Genomic DNA, 18,727 nt, shown 5'->3' on the forward strand with positions numbered 1-18,727 from the left:
TATGGAAGTCTAGGGCTGCACGTTGTAGCTGGGTTCATGTATTTCTTCCTCCTCCTAATAATATTAGCTGCTTGCGACAGACAGACAGAGGGACAGTGGAGAGGGGGGGGGCACATGATGACACACTTCCGAAATGCTATAAAAATCCATCAAGGTCACTGGCCGCTGGTCGCCCCCCCTTTTCGAAGGCCCCTTTCTTCCTCTCCACCCCCTCACCATCATCATCATCAGCCCCCCCCCCCCCTCCCGCTGCGGCCACAGCCTCTCCCTTTGTCAGATCGCAGCGGCAGTTAGCAGTAGCGGCGGCGGCAGTGGTGGTTATACATGTAATACATCCAACAGAGGGAAGCAGAAGAGGACACATAGGCTGGTTGAAGGCTAGGCTAGGCTAGGCTAGGCTAGGCTAGGCTAGCCCCCTCCCCCCGCCCCCCTCCCACCTCCGACACCCCACCACCTCCTTTCAACTCTACATCACTCCCATGGAAACACACTCCATACACAGCCACTGAAAAGACTGTGTGCAGTTACGTCCCCCGCGGGAGTCACAGAGGTTTCCGGAAAGGAAAAGGAAGAAGTGGGGGGGGGGGGTGTTTGGGGGTAGTTGGGGAGTGTGTGGGCGGGGGTGATTCTGGTAGCGCCTGAGTACATGCGTACGCTCGGGGGTCAGGGGTCAGAGGCAGCCAGTCTGTGGTGCTATGATGGATCCTACGGCTCGCGTGGCTGCTGCTGCTCTGTGTGATTCAGTTCTATACTCCTTGCAGCAGGAGCAGCGGATGCAGTGAGTGCAGGCCTGTGGTGGTGGAGGAGGAGGAGGAGGCAGCCACGATGGTTTGCTGGGGACCCCCAGGGGCCGTCTTGGAGCAGGTGAGATTGAGTGCTGTATGGAAAAAATGAGAAAAGGATCACAGCAACGGTATGGTTTGAAGATGTCGTCACAAATCTTCGTCACGCATCGTGATAAAAAGGCCCTGGTCGTTTTTAGGTTGAGATTTACCTAGGAAACGGATTAACCCCGGGCCAAGGGGGTTGCTAATGGGAACTTCAGCAGAGCGTGGGCTTTGTCACCACCTTATTGGACGTACTTCAGCGAGTGTTGACACTCTTGAGGGATTTGACTTAAAATATTCTTAAAATATCTTTCCTTTCATTTGGGATCTGAGGGGATGTTAGTATGCACATTTATTTAAGGTTTCTTTAACGCCCACACAGAGCCCACTGGTAAGACAACAGCAACAACAATTTCAAGCAAACAGGAAGGCGCTGGGTGAAGTTGGCAGGACAGTGAGGAGAGAGAGGGAGAGAGAGAGAGAGGGGATGAATTGTGTTCTGCTGTCTTTACTGTTAGTGAGTGCATAAGAGGTCACACACACACACACACACACACACACACACACACACACACACACACACACACACACACACACACACACACACACACACACACACACACACACACACACACACACACACACACACACACACACACACACACACGAACGAAACCGATGTGAATAAATAGAAAAAAGTACATCCTTTTCTGTTTCCCAGAATGAAAGACCGAAATAGGAAGCGAGCATGACAGACAGGAAGTCTTCCTACCTAGTCTCCCACGGTGTGAACGTCCGACCCAGAGCCGACCTGCTCTAGTGGCGGTCGGCCTGCCGCTCCCGGTTCCAGGGACGGCTCCCTGGCCCGCTCCTACTCTCCCCCTGGTCCAATGAGCCCTGACCTCGGCTGGACCACGGCTCTCCTCTGGGGGAGACCCCCGCCGTCTTGTGGCCCCGGTCGTAGGAGCTGCCCAGGCGGTGGGAGTCACCGCTGGGGGCCAGGGGGCGTCTCCGGGAGGCCGGGCTGTGCCAGGGGTCCGGGATGGGGTCCGGGCGCTCAGCAGGCTGGAATAGAGAATATGAAGAGTAGAGTGGGAGTGTGAGTGTGTGCGTTATGGTGTCTGAAGGCCTTCAACACATCTTTCTTTGGCAGAGCTTACTGACGCACATTGTACACACAATGTTATAACAAAAACCCTGATTGTTATACCACATGTGTATGGAAATGAAGGAAAGCAAAGGAAACAGCACATGGTATCAACTCTGGTCTGTGCGCTCCGCAGCCTAGAATAGAGAATATGAATAAGGTCTTGATAATGCACAGGAGGGTTTCACATGATGCCACACACAATCAGAGTGGCCATCTCAGTACTTTTTCCCCCCATTACAAAGAGAATAACAACAAGTGGTTGCTTTTGCTTGGTTCTTCTCAAATGTTTGTTAAATAAGTACAAGATGGTGGGCTTGAATCTATTGTACCAAAGTGTGTCAGTAAACGAGGGTTTACATGTCGTCAAGTCTGAAAGTGAAAAGGCGATGTCATAGAACATATTTCACATTACTCCCCCCCCCCCCCCATATTCTATTGTTTTACATAAGAGCAATTTGCCCTGTTAGCATAGGGCTTTGTTTGATCCAGCGGTCTATTATTTGGGTATTAGAAACATGCTGTTCATGTGAACTGGTGTGTGACAAAAGAAGATCAATGCCATGTGGATCTTTGCCAGAGGGAAATTTCCCAACTCCGAAAAAACCCAAACATACCCCAAGCTGAGGGACGTATAATTTGGTAGGTCGTCAAAGTTGCAAAACAAAATTCCCCGAGTTACTAGCGTGGGGAGGCTGCATCAGTGCGTCCCCTGGAATAACCTCAGTGACCCCACGAGTGCGAGGAGAAGGGAGAGTTCCATGACGAAGCAGTTCCTAAAAACACACAGAAGCAGCATTCTCCACTCCTGTAATTTCAGCTTCTTAAAACGCACCATAATTAGTGACAGTTGGTGGGTAGGAGTTGGCTTCTGATCTCAGCTTAAGAACGCATTCTTGCTAATTGCCTTTAATGGAGCACTGCTGGACGGCCTGACTCGATCTCACAGGGCGACAGACAGGAAATCCAGTCAGCACGGTAATGGTGCCAAGTGGGTGTGGCCGATTGTGTCACTTCCTGCTTCAGGGGAGGAAATTGCACGGGAGATTTGTCCTTCTACGGTAAGCTACCACGGCTGCAGGCTGTATTTGGTCTGTGGACTAAGCAGGCAGGACTGTAATGCTGAGGTTGATGCTATAGCGATGCTGAGCTCGGCCAATCCGTTCCTTAGTGTCCGTTTATGCACCGGCTAGCATAATATTGTTCTAGAACAAGTGGTTTTGAATGTGTATTGCAATGTGATGTTGTAATGTGTTGTAATGTAATGCTGAGGATTTCATCATCTCAGCACATTCAGTGCTGAATGACGTGCTAAATGACGAATAATTTAAAACACATTTCATTGCCACATTTCTTTACTTCTTTTTCAGAGCCGTTCCCATGGCCAGGCAGAAATGACTCAATGTCCATCCATCACACACACTACCATTCTCCAGTCACATTGCTCGCGGGTCATTTGTGTGAGACTCTGGCTGCTCCAACCTCCTCCTAGACACCCTCCGACTGCCATGCCTGCTCCGGCTGTTATTTCACCTTGTTACTTTCTTCCTTGCACTTCCTTCTCCGTCAGGGTTACGTCAGGCTAAACAGTAAAAAACCAAACCACAACGTTAAGCCCATAGCTTCACCTTGCTGCCGCCAGAGGTTTTTTTTCGACCAGACGGAGAGAAAAAAAGAAAGAAAAAGAGAAAAGGATGTTTTGGGTTCCTGCTCCTCGTCCGGACCGGCTCCGCAGGTCTGGGCCAAACATAAGTTCACAGCCCATTCATGTTGAGCTTGAGGTTTTTTTTTTCCGACAGCAGCACAGGGAAGGAAACACTACAATGCTGTTCTGTACAACGCCGGGAGGTGAGGAGAGACCGCTACATAAAGCACGTAGCCAGACCTGCCAGCGTTATTCACAATGGACTTTGTGTGGCTTTTGGACAATATCCTTCATGCCCCGCCATGGTCTGTGATCCCAAAGCCATTAGTGGGATGGGGGGCGGGGGGACATGACCTCTCAGTAGATACTAAAGTGTGCCTCATTCCCCCATAAAGGCTCAAAAGAATAACAGATTAACAATCTGTTATTCAGCAATCAATCAAAATGATCTGGTATAACAGATACCAGATCATGAATGCATGAGGAACAATAAGCTTTGATTTTATCTGGTTTTATCATGGTTCTCACAGGTTGTCTCCTAAATGACTATTGACTGATGGGGGGCCTTTCTGGGGGAACTTAATTTCAGGCTAGCCGGACGTAATTGCTTGCATTCACTGGGCCGGATTTGCCAACATTTGTAAAAAAGAACACTTAATAGTGGAAAGCATATGTAAAAACAATATATATTTTTTAAGAAAGATCTCTATCGATTTTTTTTGGACTCTGTACTGAGCTGGATGGATAGCTTGTTTTTAACACAGGAAATTGTATTGACCGGGGCAAAGATCACTGATGACAGGCCATTCTGAAGCTATCAAATCAGATAATGCTTTGCTTAGCATATCAAGGATCACTCAAAGCCTGCCCAATATCAATCGAGAAGAAAGGGTGTGATGGTCAGTTGACGTGGCCGATAGCGTCTCTCTTACATTCTCTCTTATTGACCCCCTTACTCTGGTTTAATAACGTAAAATCTGTTCTCGCAACCTTTGCCCTGCCATAATCACATAGTTATCTCCACACGCTTCCGTATCCAAAAACACAGCCTAATAACAGTTACTCTTACTTATGTAAGACATTGCGATTCAAGCCACTGAAATATATTAAAATTGCAAAACCACCAGATTTCAGAATGGAGTTCCAAGATGAGGTTTGAAGGAAGACATTTTATTTTTTTTAAAGCAAAGATTTCTGTAGTGGAACTCTTTTCACTGAAGCGTACTTTGATTATTATGTCTGTTCGATGGAGCGGCTAGTTCCCCAAGTCTCTGAGGTTTGTGGAGGAACAGTATTTTTCAGCTGCACCACAGCGGCGAGATGTTCCCGGTAATCAAGCCTGGAGACCCCCGGATGTCAGCGAGAGCCAACGACAGATTGACAGAGTGGAAGTGAAGGAGTAGTGAAGTCGGGGCACCAGTTCATCTGCTAACAGATGGTAGAGCTCTTGAAGACTGGAACCTGGGCCACGGGCCAAGTGATGATTTCGTAAAACCCCCATAGTCTATCGTTATTTAAGAGCATCAGGGGAGAGGGGGTGGTGAAGGATGGACGAGATGGAGAGGGGGGAGGTGGGGTGGACAGTGAGGCCAATGTCTGTGAGTGGATCTTCACGTGCTTGAGTTTAGGCCTCTGCATCCATTAGGTCAAATATCATGTATCCATTTAATTACGATGCCAACAGTATAACTCACTGAATTAGGAAAATGAGACAAATGATCAAATCTAAGAATATGATAAATATAACCATATATTAGGTAGATTATTCATCGCCTTGGGGAAATTCTGGTGTCCAGCAGCTCACAAAGGCAACTATCGATTAGAGACAATACACAATTACTTAATAAAAAAGAAAGAAAAAAAGATGGATTCACAGCCTTACAGTCAGTCCTGCATAGATGGTGGAACAATACTGTAGCTCTCTTGTTTTAAATTGCCATTTATAACAAGGTCAATTCCTTTGACTGTAGTTCTCAGTCTTGGAAACAACAGCTTTTCCAAAGCTCCTTGTAAGGGCTTGAAAGCACAGGGTGTGCACCAAACATTAACATGACCACAGACCTTTACTAGACCCATCCAAAACAAAAAAAAACCCTTCTCTTCCAATCAGAGCAGCAATGACAAACTGAATGTTGGCAGGACGGGGAGGGAGAGTGAAACAAAAGAAAGACAATCCGAAAGGTCGAAAAATCACAAGATAAGTGACAGACCCCCACTGGTTTGAAGGTCAACGTTCTGTGGTAATGATGAGTGTGTGTTTGTGTGCATGCGTAGCTACAGTGATTGGGGGGGGGGGGCATGTTCCCTCCTATGTTATTTTTATAATTGGTCACCTGGCTGAAGATATGGGGCTCCAGCTCTAGACCAAGGGCCAGTATCCCGGTGTCCCCTGTTCTTGATTTGACGTATGATCGTGATACCCACGTTGATTTTTCTGAATGATGCAACCTCATTAAATGTCACTTAATATCATAGACCATTTACATTTAGGGCATTTAGCAGACACTTTTATCAAAAGCGACTTACAATAAGTACATTTGTCATAAGAAAGTGAAACAATATAGCTGTCGGTACAGTAAGGATTTTCATAGAACAAAGTGCAAAGCACTAACAATCACTAGGTTAACCCATTCCCTGTATACAACAAAGCTAGCTAGGATAGGTAGCTACATAACTAAGTACTATAACTAAATATGACATACATTAAGTGCCAGTCTAGGTGAACTCTGACAAAGTGAGACCATCAGTGATGGTCTGTTGCAGTAAGAACCTGCCAGAGCACTAGAATCAGCCTACTAGTGGCTGACCGTGCAGCCCTGCATGGCTTTTGTTGTAGAACACAGCTGATCCCCCATAACACCGCCCCTTGCCTACACATTGTGACCTCTCTGTGACCTTTAAATGACTATATCACAACAGGCTCTGCTTTCAAAAAAAGCCAGGACACCACACGCATGACCACACAGGGAAAGTAACGACACGGCAAACATTTGGCGTTGGTTAGTAGTCTGGCTAGTGGCTGGGTGGAAGGAGGACATTTTGTGTTTTTGTTTGAAATTGTACCATTAAATGTATTACCTGAAGAAGTTGTCTCGCAAGACTACAGTGACGAATGTCTGGGGCAGACAAAATATCAACCTGACACTAGAACGAACCGCCACCGTACATACCGGTCATAGTCTGCTTCACCTTCAATGTCTAATCAGGCATTGCATAGCAACTAAAACATTATATAATGAAAATAATCATTGTCATACCCCTTGGCCCTGAAATCGTCTTCTTGGGAGTCATTTGAGAAAGTCGCTAATGTCAATCCCTTACTACACATTTAATGCTAAATAAATAATGCTAAATATGAGTTAAAAACATATGAAACAAAGTCAGTGAGTACGACAGAGTCCATGCTTATATTAGAGGTATTTTACTGATCCTAACACTTTTGGCACGGCCCAACATTAATAAGGCGCTCACTGGGCTAATGTGCCTTTGTTTGACAAACTTAATACTAGGAGACAATGGCATTTAAGTTAGTGGTGTTGCCAATTCCCCTCGGGAAAAATACAAACTCAATTGAATAAAAAAACACATAAATAACACCTAGTTGAAAAACTAAAAAATGCACCGAAGCCCAAGTTAGATGGAGCACAGATAGATGTAGGTGTGTGTGCGACTGTGAGTGTGAGTGAGTGTGTGTGGAAAAGCAACGCAGCCTGGCCCTGGACCCAGACGACTAATGTGCTGGCATTCTAAAATACGAGAGAGCTATTTTCTTCTCTTTGAGGTTTCCCTAACCTTTTCTCCCTGTTAAGGTCTTTTTCATTTCCAGCCTCCCACATATTTTCTTCTCTCTTTTTTTCTCTTTTCCTTCAGAGTCCCACCCTGTTTCTCTCTTTGTGCTTAGCAGGGCAGCGGGAGAGCAACTTACAGAACTGCTGTGCTAAGCTGCGAGTCTCAGGGTCTGGCGAGCAGGGGGAAAAAAGCACAAGTCGGGGCCAAGCTCCGGCAAAGTGGACACACCAGTAGCGAAAACACTGTGACTGTGCTCTTTCCAGACTCCACTAATCTTCCCATGCTCAATTGTTTGCAGATTGGAAATGATAATTCCTTCAATTATGGAGATATTTCTGTCTCATTATTTTTTTTTCTCTTTTCCTGTACTCAAAATGTACAGCTTCCAGCTCCTGATGACTGCTTTGGCTAATTCCTTTTAGAGTGCAGGCTATTTAAATAACCATACATCAGTACGCTGCTAAACACTGCTCTTTGTTCTAATGCAGAGCCAGACATGTTCATTAACCCATCACTCAAAGAGGCAGACACACCAGATACTGCACTGATTACGGGCCGATTCTGCTATGGAAGCAGGGATCAGTCTGTTAAGCTTTGGTTTGATTAAAAAAAACGATGTACTTAACTGCCCAAGCACCACATGGGATAGTCCCAACATAGGAGGAGGTTCATCAATTTGTTCAGGAAGTAACTGAATGCTGTGAAACATATGCTCAGACAGCAGCAAACACTGTATTTAAACATGATGTACCCATGTGCACATTTAGCACATGGGTGAGAAGATGGAGAAAAAAAGACATCAGAGTGAGTGTAGCCATTTTCCCCTTGCCAGGGCGTAGAGAGATAAGATAAAGGTTAGCTCTGTATTAGACATAAGTGTCCATTGTGACTATGATCAATCAAAAAACCTATGTTCACTATTTACGTGCATTAAGGTGATTAGAGCTCCAAAATCCTCCAGCTCAGTTGTTCCACTTACCGCGGGCTGCGAGAACGACCGGCCCCACGTCTGTGAGCTGAGAGGCTCATGGGCGATGGCTCTGCCCAGCCCTGCCGCCTCGAAAGAGGGGGACGTCGAGGTCTTGATCCTGCGGGCTCCAGGATCCTGGGCTTCTCTGGTGCCAGGGGCATGGGTAATCTTTCGCATATACAGCTGTGAAAAAGTTGAAAAGTGTTGTTATCATAGAATTACTAGTTCAAAATGTGTATAATTTGCTGTTGTTTTGAGTAGCATCCAGCTGCAGCCCCGGAGCCGGGGCCTTCGGTGTGGCAAGTCCGTTTTTTTCTCTATTTTTTTTTTTAGAGTTTTTCAACGTTTATTAACGTTAATTAACCCTAACCCTTTATTATTTTCAATTAGATTCATTATTCTTATTCATTAATTAATTATTCTATTGAAATTTAACAAGAAAAATTTACATTGAAAAACTCGACTGCTATGGGCCAACAGACGCAAAACGTCGAACAAAGCCGAAAAAACTGACCTGCCACAGGCCCCGTTCCTCCACCACAGGCCCCAGCTCCGGGGCTGCAGCCGGATGCTAATGGATTTTATACTTTTTATGCTGCATTAATATGCCAAAAATGTGGATGCGTGTTAGAAATGCACCCGTATTTATATTTGACATACTGCGTCGCCGTGTCTCACCTCAGCAGGCGTGGCCTTGGCTCCCTTGGGTGCCGTCACACCACAGCCGGCCCCCATCCGGCAGTTCCCCGTCTCCTCGGCGTCCAGGATGCTGCGGGCCCTGTAGGCCTTCCACGGGGCTACCTCATCGTCCGAGCCTCCTCCACCACCGCCGCCGACACCGTAATCGCCGGTCCCCAGGGGACTCGTCTTCCCCCGGACGCATGGCTCAACGGACGCAGGGCTGGGGCTGGAGCCGGCCCGGTTCCTCAAGGTGCTCCTCACCGTCACGTTCCTCAGGTCCGGCAGGTTGTCGTCCTGCAGGGGCGGCCCGTACGTCTGGCTCCTCCAGCTGCTGAGCGAGGCGGCGGTGGTGGTGTTGCTGCTGCTGCAGCTGCTGCTCTCGAAGCCCGACTCGGTGTCGTAGCTGAAGTCCGCCGAGGTGGAGTTGGTGGTGGTGGTGTTGCTTGTGACCTCCGGGGGCGACAGGAGGCTGAAGGCGCTGCGATGGGAGCGGCTGGTGGAGGTGGGGTCCATCCTGGAGGTGTCGTAGAGGCTGGACCTGGAAGGGGGGGGGACCCCCAGGTCTTCTGGGCCGTAGTCGTCATAGTCCGGGCAGGTGCGCAACGGGATGTCACTCTTGGGGATGGAGATCTCGTACGGTATGGAGATGCTGCCGCGGTGCTCCATGCTGGGGCCTGATGGTGATTCAAATAAATAGGATTCATTTTAAGTTTTTTTTATAATTCTATTATTATTCATTTATACATTTATAAAAATATCTGTTTTCAGTTCAATTTTGGGCTTAGCCTAATTCGTTTTTTGATAATCATTTGCAATACTCACCGTTAAAGGTCCACAGTTTAATGCACAGTTGAGAAAAAGACATGATAACCTACCTATGAGGATGTTACTGGTAGAGGTGTGTCGCTCCCGGCCCGACATGGGTTCACTGGACACACTACTGCTGCGACTGCTGGTTCTGGAAGAGCCGGGGTCGTTGGGGTAGATGGTGATGCTGCTGGTCATCTTACTGGCGGCGGTGATCACCATGGGCTTGGTCGAGATCTTGGGTTTACCGTTGGTCGCCAACGTCTCTGACATCATCACCTCCTTCCTGTCGCTCTCCACGATGGCCGGCTTGATGACGGCCTTTGACCTCAGCGCCTCCCGCGGGCTGCACACCCGCCGGAGGTCGATCCCCGACGGCGTGTGCAGGGGCTCCGGGACCCCGCCGTCGGCCAGGAGCGGTCTGCCGTGGAGCTCCTCGTCGAATGAGCTCCGGGTGGAGGAGCCCTCCGAGGGGGGGTCGCGAACGCCGGAGTACCGGGGGTACTTTGGGGTGGTGGTCCTGCTGCTCAACGTGGTCACAGTGGACGCCTCGGACATGGGTTCGGGCTCAGACCGCCTCGACCCTGTGGATTCCGTCTCAGAAGCGGAGGAGGAGTGACCCCCTTCTGACCCCTGGTCGCCGGGCAACAATGGCGTGACATGGGATCTGTACGCGGTGTAGGATCCGTTGGCCTTCGACGCCAAGAGGGGGACAGTGACTGACTCCTGGACCGGGTCCGGGGTTTCCTGATGGGACGGAAAGACAGATTCCTTGTCCTGGGAGGAGACGCTGTTGGCTTTGCCGTACGTCTCGGGCAAAACATCAGAGTGGTTTGACTCGCTGTCGCTGCCACTGTACAACTTGGAGAATGGTTCCACTTTGCTCTTCTTGCTCTCCACCTCAGTCTCCTTCTTGGCGGTCTTCCAGTGCTTCTGATCATTCGCTGCTGGGGGGTAGCGGCTTAAGACCGAAGCTTTCTTGCCTTCGACGGCGGACACACTTACAGAGGCACCGCGCGAGGCACCTTCTCTCGCCCTCTCAGACATTGCTCTTCCGGTCTCTCTTACTCCGTTATCAGATGTGGTTGTGGTGGTCGTCGGGGTCTTTGGCGTCCTCCTGGTTTTGTGTGCGGGACTGACGGGCCTCCTTCCAGCACTGAGCATTCCAGCATCCTCCGAATGGCTCAGCTCTCTGCTCCGCAGCTTGGTCTCCCTCTTGTGCTGAGGAGACAGCTCCCGGTTCTTGGCTTTAGGGGAGCTGGGCTCCGAGGGGGCTGCGGCGCTCCTGTACTTGGGCTTCTCCTGCCTGAAGCCCCCCTTGACGTTGATCTCCTCGTTCTCGGCCTTGCCGTTCTCGTGGACTTTGGCGAGGGTTTTGGGGCACGCGTTGGGGCTCCTGTTGCCGTGACTACTGCCATTATTATCCGTGTCCCCGTTAGCGCAGAGCTGCGTCTGGAGCTGCTCCACCTGCTCGCCCAGTTGCCGTGCTCTGGTGCACTCCACCTGGAACCTCTCCTGGAGCTCTCCGTTCTTGGACTCTGAGTTCTTAAGGTCCTCCTCAACGATCTCCAGTTGTTTGAGGCGGTTCTTTAACCTTTCTACCTCTTGGGTCAGCTCTTTCACCTTGTTGTCCTCCTCTCTCTGACCTTCTAGGCCGCTGTTCTTCTCGTTCCGTAGGCCGACGTTGTCCTCTGAGGACTTCAGGTAGTCCAGGCTCCTTTTGCGTTGGTTCAGCCTGCTGTTGAAGAGGCCCACGGAGAGTTCGTCCTCAATGCACGACTTCCTGAAGTCCCCGAGTCCGGGGTCTGCCGCAGTGCCGATGCGTTTCCTCTGATGCTCCACTTTTTCCGTCAGCTTCATAATGGTCTTCTCGTTGTCCCTCTGGCTCTCCAGTAGCCTCTTGCGCTCGCTCACAAAGGCCTGGGTGAAGCCTTTGAGTTTCTCCAACTCGGCGGCTAAAGCCTGCTCCGCCTTGTCCAGCCTGATCTCAGACGTCTCCATCTCCTTCAAACGGGCCTTGAGGGTCTCCAGCTCAGACGAGAGTTTCTTGGTGAGGTTCTTCTCCTCGTTGAGGCTGAGACACAGCTGGCTACAGTCGGACTTGCTTTTACCGAATGCCTCCTCCAGCTTCTCCAGTTCAGCCATCCGCCGCTGGAGACGTTCGATCTCGGCCTTGAGCTGCTGGGTGAGGCTCTCCTCCTCTTCCAGTTTCTCCCGGACCGTGCGGCAGAGGTCCTCGCACTTGCGGACCTCCTCGTCCTTTCCTTGGATCTTCAGGAGCCTCTTCCTCAGTGCCTCCGCATCGTCCAGCAGGGAGGAGTTGCTGCCTTCTGCCTGGATAATCTTGTCCTATGGTAAGGGGGGAGCGATTTATTAATGAATTTATTTTGAAACCATATACCATCTTGTAATAACTATCCACAAAGGTCTTTATATACATCAATCTCCATCTCTGGGAGAGAAAATACACATTATGCACTTTTTTATCAATAAATCACTATTTATTTCTCAGGGTTCGGCCCAAACTTTTTTTTGCATTTGACTAGACATCAGAGTACTAACCTGCAGCTCAACCAGCTCGTCCTCAGACTTCTGCAGCTTGTTGGTGGCCTCCTCCAGTTCGTCCAGCCGTCGACCGAGACTCTGCAGCTTATGCCGCAGGTGGCGGTTCGTCATGTCCTTGTGCTCAGACATGGTGGTACAGAGTTGTGTATGCGTGGTCTTGATTTCTGATCTAAGTTATTTGACACGGTTTTGGAAAGCCAACATTTGTGTTGGAGTAGCAGCAACGATCCCTCGTGTCCTGGTTAGTATTCCACTCGAGTCCAGCAGAATGGATGAAGGAAGGGAGATGACAGTTCCTCTGCTTGTAGCTTCAAGGGACAAAAGTTGGGTTTTGAGTAGGGAAAACCATCATCTGCAGGGAAGAAGAGAAGAACAACCGAACGTGTTTTCATCAATAACTCGAGTCAAACTCGCTGCAGAGCAAGAGTGAGTACAAGATAGCACACAAGAATGATGGAGAGAGGAAGAGAGAAAGGAAAAGAGATAGAGGAAGAGAGAGAGCACTCAACAGATGGTGTCACAGTTATGCTTGATTACCATGACACAAGCAATTAGCGTGGGTTAAGAGATGGCCTGACAGACACACATACACACTAAAGGAACACACACCCACTCGCCATCTCTCACTATCTCTCATACATGGCAAAACATTTGTGAGAAGTACTGTACGACCGGAAGCAAGTCAACAGCAAATTACCAAATACCAAATAAATAGAAATCAACAAGACCATGTTAACATTCAACTTGGGTCAACTATGTTTCAAACAATCATCAAGCCCAAAATTTTTTTTCCCTAGTTCTCCCGAGCGTAGGCTCACTTAGAATCACATGCACAATTCTGTCTTTAGAGTTAAGGGGAAGCCAGACAGAAGAGAGAAAACATGTAGCATTTAACACAGAAAGACAGCAGTGGGGTTGAACCCAGGACATTTTATCTATGATGCCATGCCAAATTAATCAGCTGCATAGTATCTTGTGCATTCATTTAGCTCTAGACGAAGCTAGCTTGCAGATAGAGTAGAGCATTTGGTGTGGGTCTTTCAGCAGGCTATTCTTTCTATTATACCGCTTCCATCATGATTTTATTAGATTGTATCTGTATTCTATTACATAACAAACCACATTGTTGCCACTCGTTTTTGAAGATCCAGTGTACAAAAGCATGATATGAATTTAGCAATGTATTTAAGATTTGAGGTTAATTGGAATGATACAACAAAAAAATTAGGTTAACATAATCTTGCACTAGTTTTGTGAAACCACGTAGCACTGCATAAATGCAAATCTGAACATAATGGCTTCTCCTCTTCTTGTTTCTATTTTGTTATTCAAATCATTGTAATCATCATGTTTCACCTTCCCTTTCTGTAGGACACACAGAGAGGGAGGGGGTTGTGCTGTGTGTGTGTGTGTATGTGTGTAAAGGATTTTATATCAAGCTATTGATACTAACCGGGCCTGCCTAGACTTGCTGACATCAGCGAATCTCAATGACACGGCTGCCTCTCTGTCGATAAACACACAAAGCAGCTGTCCCCATGGCAACCACGACATCAGAGGGGCCCCCCCTATCACAACACTATTCTTCATCATCAACCAGGTGGGGGGGGGGATGCAACGCTTATTGCAATAAACGCCGTTACATTTCCTTTTTTTCATAAAACGTAATAAACATGTCATAATAAACATATACACACATACAGTACAAGTGTCCAGCCTGAAAGAGAACATGTGCTTGTCCAGAAACCTACACGCTGAACACTATGTTCACCAGCCCGTAGAGGAAACAGGATTTCTGTAGCATGAGAACGGAGATCATTACGCATTCAGAAAAAACTGCTTAGCGGTCAGACTGCTAAGCACTTTCACCTCATGCATGATTCAGGTTCTGGCTCAATTCTTGGCCCCATGTTTATGTTCCTGACCAACCCCCTACTCCCCCACTGACCGTTGAGAGGTATTGACCGAAGGGGATGGGGGGGGCATAACGTCTGCAACCAGAATCACTCATTGTCCCCTGGGAGAGGGGCAGCCTTCACACCCTGCAATCGCTCTCTTCTCCACAGTCCCATCATACAATCTCCTCTTTGTTCCTCATCCGCAGTCCTCCAGCCATCGGCACGCACAATAATGTTAATTGAATTGATGGCTTCAAACTTATCTCTTTCTTAAAGACTAAAAGGAATCTGTGTCTGCTGCCATGGCTTTTTTTTAAATATATATGAAGTAAAGTTGTTAGCCCTGTAAAAAAGACCCAACAATAGCTCTTTGATAGAAACTAATTAACTCAACTGGCGCCTTGTTTGGTGAAACTTTTCATCTCACTGGTATACAAGCACATGCTTCAATGTATGGCCCCAACTTGTTATTTTGGGTTACTTTCAGTGAAGATTCATTCAATGTCTTTTCATTTGGTGCCGAATCCTCAAGCGCTTAACCCGCAATACATTCAAAGACTTGTTGAACACGGACCAAGGCAACAAGCTTTAAGAGGCAATATGGCAATGATTATTTTACTAACGAAAACAGCACAATGTGGAATCAAAGCATTTGGCCTCAGAGTTTTAATTATTTTTTCTACTTTTATGAGGTCTGGTGGTTTGGTAGTGTTGAGAGTGTAACATGATGTAGGCAAAATAAAGCAGCCGTCTCAAAGAGAGCAACGAAGAGATATATATTTTTAAATGGGCGTTGTTGGAAGGGACCACTGCTTAAGCTTAAGCTGTCCACATTTAAACCAAAAACACCTTAGTTAATAAACAGTTTTTGTCTGACATTCGGTGGATCCAGCTGTGCCTCGTTAAATGAAGAATAGGGCCAACTTCTCTCTGTCGTCTCCCATAAAATTTAGTTGGTGTCTGCAATCAAAACTGTCCAACCTGCCCTGAATGATGAACGAACAGTAGAGTAACCTCGAAACGAGGTCTGTCTGTCTGTCTGTCTGCATGTTGTTGGAATTTACCTAAACTGTTTCTTGGATTCCTGATAGGATCAGGACATACTATAGCAACAGGTTTAACTTGTTAAGTTCTTAATAGCTCTCCAAATGCAACGCAGGTGGGGCCTCATGTCCTGGTTGGCGTCACTGCTGCTTGTTAGGTAGGTACAGCTACGCCCTCTCTCGCTCTCACTCTCTAGTTTGTTTGCTTTCTTACTATGCCAGATATATTCCATGCTCTCTCGTTCTATCCCTCCCTCACCCTCGCGATCCCTAGTCGTGCCCCCCTCTCTCTCTCTATCCATTTATTTCACTCCCTTGTTCTATCGATTCCTCTTTCTCATGCTGTCCCTCTCTTTTTCTCTATTGAAAATTTTCCTCCCTCACTCTCTCACTCCATTCTTTGTCATACACGCGTGCCGGGCACATGCTCCTAGGGAGAGGCTGGGTAAACTAAAGTGACTCTGGCAAGAGCTGGTGGCGGCCAAGCCCATCAACATACCTGGTTCCCCTTAGGCCAGAGCCAGGGGCCTCATTAGCTACCTTTAGAAGACACGCCCCGGGCAGGGAGAAGTGGGGTTGTTGGAGGGGGTGAAGAGGATGTGGAGGAGGGAGAAGGAGAAGGAGTTGAGGGTGAAGTGTAGTTGGTGAAGGAGAGAGGAGACGTGGAGGGAACGGAGGAGACGTGGAGGAGGGAGAGGTGGAGGATAAATGGAGTTGGTGGAAGAGGAGAATGGTTGAGGAGGGATAAGGAAGGAGGAAGGAGGAGAAAGGGTGATGTGAGAAAACAAGGGAGGCATGATCATCGTAAGTAATGAAAATTATGGCTGAATGAAGAAATGGACATAAGATAGTGTGACAGAAGACAGAAAGTGTGAAATACAAGAGCCAAGCATTTTCCCCTTCTGTTTTTCTTCCACTCTTCCATCTCAGGATTCTCCAGAGAACCCCCCCCCCCCCCACACACACACACACACACACACACACCATGCCATGCCAAGCTTCCTGGACTAGTGGTTGCAATTACTGGATGCGTGCATCCATGGCACACAATCAAAAGGTGTGTGTGGCTGTTTGGGCAAGAACAGGTTTAAATTGAGGAAGAAATGAGGGCGGGACAATCAGGAGCGAGAGAGTGGCTGTGGAGGAGGTGTGGAGGCGTTTTGAACCTCAACCCGTGTTCTTCACTGTGTCATTTATGGAAAAACCTGGAAGAAGGAAGGGCCAAAACGCCTTGTTGAAACAATTACATAGCAACTAGGACACCGCCAAAACCTCTGTCTGTCCGTCTGGGCACACAGCAAACTTTATTTTCCACTTTGTGTTAAACCTGCTGTTTGTATTGAGTGAGATTCAACAAGACAATACAGACATTGCGATGTCAATCAGCGTGCTTGTTATTTTAATCTCACTTGTGCGGGACGGATTTTCTGCTTAGTCTCTCCTAAGAAAACAATCCATGAGCGGCCCGATGAGAAATCCCACTGATGAAAATCCACAGCCAAGTCAAACTACTCTCTGTAAAATGATTAAATAATAAGCATGCATCGCATGCAGTGCTGTGAACAGCCATAGGTCACTGTTCGGTCACCTTCTGTTTATTCTAATCTGGACAGGAAGGTCTTCCCTTGACCTCGGTTTCCCTTGTTTGAGTGGCCTTCCACTAGGGACACAGGCTCGAGATCCAACAGCGAGGGCTGGAGGGCTGAGGAGGTGCTGGGCTCCCAGATGAGAATGTTGCGGCTGTGGGGCCGGAGAACCAGAGGTTCCTGGGGAGGAGTTAACCAAATGGGCCAACAACAGGGGTGAGTGGATAGTAGGAGTCGAGAGAGCAAGAGTGAGAGAGAGGCAGGTAGGGTTAGGAATCTTACTCAAGGAAGCCTACAGATGGACGTTTGGGGTTTGAACGCGGTTCCTTTTGGCAGGATAGGCTAACCACTAGCCTATTCTGCACCTTAAAAGCCCTCCCAGTGACAGGAGGAGAGAATAGAGTCGCAGAAAGAGATATAAAGGATATATTCTAGTCTCGGGGGCCAACAATACCAATGGGGTTTGGAAGTGCTGAAGAGGTCTGTTTTCTATTTTTTCTGCTGCTCGTGCACTCACCCAAACACACACACACAGCAAGTTCACAATCATACACTATATCATTAGGGCTCTAGCCACTCTTCCTGCCTTGTCGTTGATTCCAGTACATTCTGTTCTCTCTTAAAGAGAGACACAGAGAGAAATATTCTCCCCTTTCCAATCTTGCACTTGACGGTACCTTGGAGCGTGCAATAGAGTTATAAACAATGGTTAATAGGGGGACTTGACCACAGCTCCATGGAGTAGGTCACTTCCAGTGTGTTTAGTGAATACATAACTGCCACTGACAAGTGTGTGTGTGTGTGTGTGTGTGTGTGTGTGTGTGTGTGTGTGTGTGTGTGTGTGTGTGTGTGTGTGTGTGTGTGTGTGTGTGGCGGGGCATCGTTAGCCACAAGATGGTGGAGAGGCCTGACGCTTGCCCTGCATTTTTTACTTTTTCCAAGAAAGAGAAAACCGGCATCCCATAATGTTCGGTTTTGTCGTTTCCTGTGTGCAGTCATGTCTTTCTTTTTCCCTTTTTCTTGTGTTTTTTTTTTATTTGCTTTGAGTTGCTTCTGGAAAAAGTAAAGCAGTGTGGCATTTAAGCAGAAAATGGCCTTAGGAACTGAGAAGCCAATAAAACAAATAACAAAATAAAATTTCAAATTAATATTTGACCGAAAAAATAAATAAAAAAGAATGCCTTTGCGTTACTCGCATAACATCAACAACAAATCACATTTCTTATTAAAAGTCCATAGTTACTTACTCCTTTCTAACAACTTTCTGGTACAATGCTTAACACGCAAAGTATATCCTTCCCAGTTTGAGTTCATGGTCGGTTATTGTGCCTCTAGCCAGGTCTTTCCAAGAAAAACAACAATTTCTAAGAACTGTTTCTCTTCTTGGGTTTTCAAATAGCAATACAGAGAACAGCGAGCCTTATATTTTGTTTTGGTTTTGTCAAAGAACCAAACGAGAGGGAAAGAAAGGAGATGCCAAAACAAAATGAGAGAGGAGAATAGATAAAAGAAGAGTTGACAGGCGAGCCAGAACAGGGCCAGTGTGGCACAGCAACGGCTGAGCACAGGGCCAGCAGATGCATAGGACAGGGGCAGCAGAGGGCCAGTATAGGGCCAGCAGAGGGTCAGAAGAGGGCCAACCAAGTGCTAGCAGAGGGCCAGAACAGGGCCAGCAGATGGTTAGAACAGGGGCAGCAGAGGGCCAGTATAGGGCCAGCAGAGGGTCAGAAGATGGCCAGCAGATGGTTAGAACAGGGGCAGCAGAGGGC

General features: G+C 47.7%; 1 protein-coding gene across 1 annotated transcript in view; it reads right to left on the reverse strand.

The window, feature by feature from the left end:
- Nucleotides 1-270: 270 nt before the first annotated feature.
- luzp1 (leucine zipper protein 1) overlaps nucleotides 271-18,727 on the reverse strand; it is a 37,292-nt gene continuing 18,835 nt past the window's right edge. Inside the window, exons 3-8 of the mRNA XM_084481800.1 lie at nucleotides 12,429-12,783; nucleotides 9,935-12,215; nucleotides 9,057-9,733; nucleotides 8,388-8,561; nucleotides 1,600-1,892; nucleotides 271-877 (exon numbers count right to left, since the gene is read on the reverse strand). Of these exons, the coding sequence (XP_084337926.1) occupies nucleotides 1,644-1,892; nucleotides 8,388-8,561; nucleotides 9,057-9,733; nucleotides 9,935-12,215; nucleotides 12,429-12,560 (3,513 nt within the window). The 5' untranslated portion in view covers nucleotides 12,561-12,783 and the 3' untranslated portion in view covers nucleotides 271-877; nucleotides 1,600-1,643. The remainder of the gene's footprint in view (nucleotides 878-1,599; nucleotides 1,893-8,387; nucleotides 8,562-9,056; nucleotides 9,734-9,934; nucleotides 12,216-12,428; nucleotides 12,784-18,727) is intronic.

The sequence above is a fragment of the Micromesistius poutassou genome (assembly GCF_964030765.1).
Source record: "Micromesistius poutassou genome assembly, chromosome: 17".
Taxonomy (NCBI): domain Eukaryota; kingdom Metazoa; phylum Chordata; class Actinopteri; order Gadiformes; family Gadidae; genus Micromesistius; species Micromesistius poutassou.